General features: G+C 33.7%; 1 protein-coding gene across 1 annotated transcript; it reads right to left on the bottom strand.

Annotated features, from left to right (window-relative positions):
- Positions 1-471: 471 nt before the first annotated feature.
- LOC148538970 (parvalbumin beta-like) lies at positions 472-2,471 on the bottom strand. Its single transcript, XM_088451908.1, has 4 exons — positions 2,411-2,471; positions 1,744-1,876; positions 1,344-1,453; positions 472-497 (listed from the first exon to the last, which is right to left on the bottom strand). The coding sequence occupies exons 1-4, from the start codon at positions 2,469-2,471 to the stop codon at positions 472-474; spliced, it is 330 nt and encodes a 109-aa protein (XP_088308034.1).
- Between the last annotated feature and the right edge of the window lie 892 nt (positions 2,472-3,363).

Below are 3,363 nucleotides of genomic sequence, written 5' to 3'. Positions count from 1 at the left end.
TATGTGTTAATGTGAATGTAGGGGAAAACACCACTACTTTGCTACTGCTCAAATATAAGGCTGTGAATGATTTTAATGTGTTGGAAAGTTATTTTATGTCTGCTAAATACCATCGGTAGGTGTTTGGGGAAGATTGTGAAAAAGCTGTTCATGCTACTTTTTAGCAACTTTGCGTTGTGAGTAGCAAAATTGCTACTTTTAGCAATTTTGCACTGTGGATTGTGTACTATGGATTTTTGACAAAATGGCGCTTGTGTAAGCTTTCTTTTCTAAAATGGAGTCTTACTGCCATTCACAAGATGGTGTCTTGAGGCCAGTCGCAAAATGGCGTCGTCGCAATTAAATTTTAAACTGAACTTGTCTCAGCCAATTATTCAGCTACGACACATGAGACAGTATAAAAATTAACAAACTAGTGCCAGCCGTGTATAAAAATTGAGGGTTCAGTCCTTGTTTTTTAATTTTGGCTGTTTATTGTTTTACCATAGCTTGGAATTCTGAAATGAGAGGGGGTAGGGGGAAAACAATTAGTTAAATACCTCTAAACATGCATTTTTGCCTATTTGTGCTAAAATTTATATTCTAAATAAAATAGATTTTTTTGATAATTATGCCTGTATTAATTATTTTTTTAAAAGTTGGATTATGCTCTAAATCTGAAACACTTTTTACACTAAGATTGTACTTATAAGATGAAACATAAGAGCAGATGTATACTCAAAACAACAGAAAGAAATATAACAGTAAAACCTGTTCAGCAGAAGGATTTCTATACCCTAGCACCAAAGGACAGTTTAAAGCACAGATCCTTGAGAAAAACAATTATAATTAGCATAGCATTATAGCTATAATAAACATCTGTTCTTCTATTTTATAAGACTTAAATTGGAACTTTATAGTGTACATGTGCAAAGCAATTGTGACTACAAAATTGATTTGTCTGACCCCTTTACTTTTTGAGTATATTGAAAACTCATTGCTAAGCAGCATATTTATACTATATGCATACAAGACATAAGCATATCTATAATGGGTGTAGGGATTGTGGTGCACATGGGCCCCTGGTTCACCCTGCTCCCAAGATGGGGGTCCGATTGGGCTGAAACAGATGCCATTTTCCCTGCAATTTTTCATAGATATTTGTGAAGAAAGGAAATTTCATGCATGCTTAGAACATAGTAAAGACTTTGCCAAAGTCATTACTATCTTCTGCCCATGCATAATTTTTCTGGAGGAGAGTACCCACATAAAGATTAGCAATTGTTGAATTACCATTGTTAAAAGAGCTCCTATGGGCCTTATTAAAGAAGAATCAAGAAATCAATTTAGAATATTAAGATTACCATCTATTCCAATCTTGCCATCTCCATTAAAGTCACCGTCCTTCATGAACATTTTGGTTTCCTGCGCAGTCAATTTTCTAGCTTTATCGGAAAAGATCTGCAGGAACCCTCTAATGGTAAAAAGAAGGAGGTATGAGCTATCATGTTTCTAAGTTGTCAGATATCTAGTATGTCTGTATGCCTGATATTGCAGTGTTGTATGGATTCTGGTTAGGCAAAAGTGTGATGCATTTAAAAAATTAGATTTCCTATTTACTGTACATTTTATTTTGCAGTCTGCAAATAACATTTTCAGGTATTCTAGACTAGACTTTAAGTGTTCTGTTTACAGGCCAACTGGTGTAATCATTAGAGATGGATTTATTTTGAGATAAATTGCAATTCAAATTAATATCCTTACCCAACTGTCTCTTCCATAATGGATCCACTGAGGTATCTATCAAGCATTTCAAAAACCCTTCTGGCATGATCAGGAGACTTGCCACTAAGACCAACTGACTTAAAGAACTCCTTGTACTCAAATGAGTCTTCTTCTGATAAAAAAGAAAGTTTTATTCCACATACAGTAAGCATCTTCACAACCAACCCTTTAATACCATCTGAAATAAACTGTGATTGTATTTTCTGGATACTTTCTAGGTGCTGTATTATGTTTATATGAAAATTATAAATATAATGTAAGTCTGATTTAAAATGACATAATGCCTCCAATGCCAAATGAAGCAGTTTTTTTAGGCAATGTTTACCATTAAAAATAAAAATAAAATCTAAAGTTTTTTCAATTAGTGTGATATCTATCACTGTAACTTAGTAAAATAAAACTATGAAATATAAAATTATTTAGATTATCTTTCTAGTGTACTATAAGTAAACATTAAGCACAGAGATAATACAACCATTCCATTTATGCATATTTTATTTTAATCAATCATCGTTTATCAAAAATAAATAGTGTATTACATAAAAATATATTGCAATTAAATTAAAGCTACCTTTACTACTATAATGTTAGCAATATGCATCACTTTTTGGTTGTGTTTTAGAAGAAGCTGAAGTCTGTAACTTACTTTCTATACTCTGCAGGGCAGCTGCAATGTCCTTAGTGGACAGAATTTCAGTGATAGACATTTTGTGCTGTAAATGAAAAGAAAATCTAGAATTTGTACTTTGCAATAGAAAAGTAACATGGGTCCCCAAGCACTGGTAAATTGGTAGACAGGCAATAGGTCGACAGATATAAAAGGTCAACATGGTGAAAAGGACAACACACAAGAGGTCGACATTGATGAAGTTCAACAGGTACAAAATACCTGTTGAACTTCATCAATGTCAACCTCTTGTGTGAATATTAGGGTTACAAAAAAAATTTAAACAACTTTTGAGTCAACCAATAGGGGCAAAAGGTCGACACAAAAAATGGTTGACTCAAAAGTTGTTTAAATTTTTTTTGTAACCCTAATATTCACAAAGATTTCTAACCCTAATTGCACAAAATGTCAGATGATTGACCATCAACTTGCCAAGGTTCACTGCTATTGCAGTGTTTGAGGTATCATCAATACAATGGTATAACTGACCCACATTAATTGTGTATCCAACCGATTCCACATGGCACACAAAATGTCAAATTTGTTTAAAAAAAAGTGGGAGGGCGAGATGGTCAGAAGTCAAGTAAATTGCCCCATGGATCTGGGCAAATTTAGCTAGATTGTTGGCTAAAACAGCAGCCAATCACAATGTTCATAGTTCCTGTAAACAAAATTGAGCCCTTTTTTAATCAAGCTGAAAGCTATACGCTTTGGAGGTTCAGGTGTATCAGTGCTAGATGATGAGAAAAATGCACAGAAAATTTATGAATTTGAGCTGCAGGCAGCATCTGATGACTGACTTGAATCAAATGGTTAAAAGATTCCTGTCAAATGATTTATAGGAAAACTGTGCAGATTGAGCTGATCATGCACTATCAAGGGAAAGTAGCAAAACTGGATAGTTAAAATGTATTAGATGTGATTGCTACAAA

The sequence above is a fragment of the Taudactylus pleione genome, unplaced genomic scaffold (genome assembly GCF_031769625.1).
Source record: "Taudactylus pleione unplaced genomic scaffold, aTauple2 ptg000032l, whole genome shotgun sequence".
Classification (NCBI taxonomy): domain Eukaryota; kingdom Metazoa; phylum Chordata; class Amphibia; order Anura; family Myobatrachidae; genus Taudactylus; species Taudactylus pleione.
This window is presented reverse-complemented; position numbering and strand designations above follow the sequence as displayed.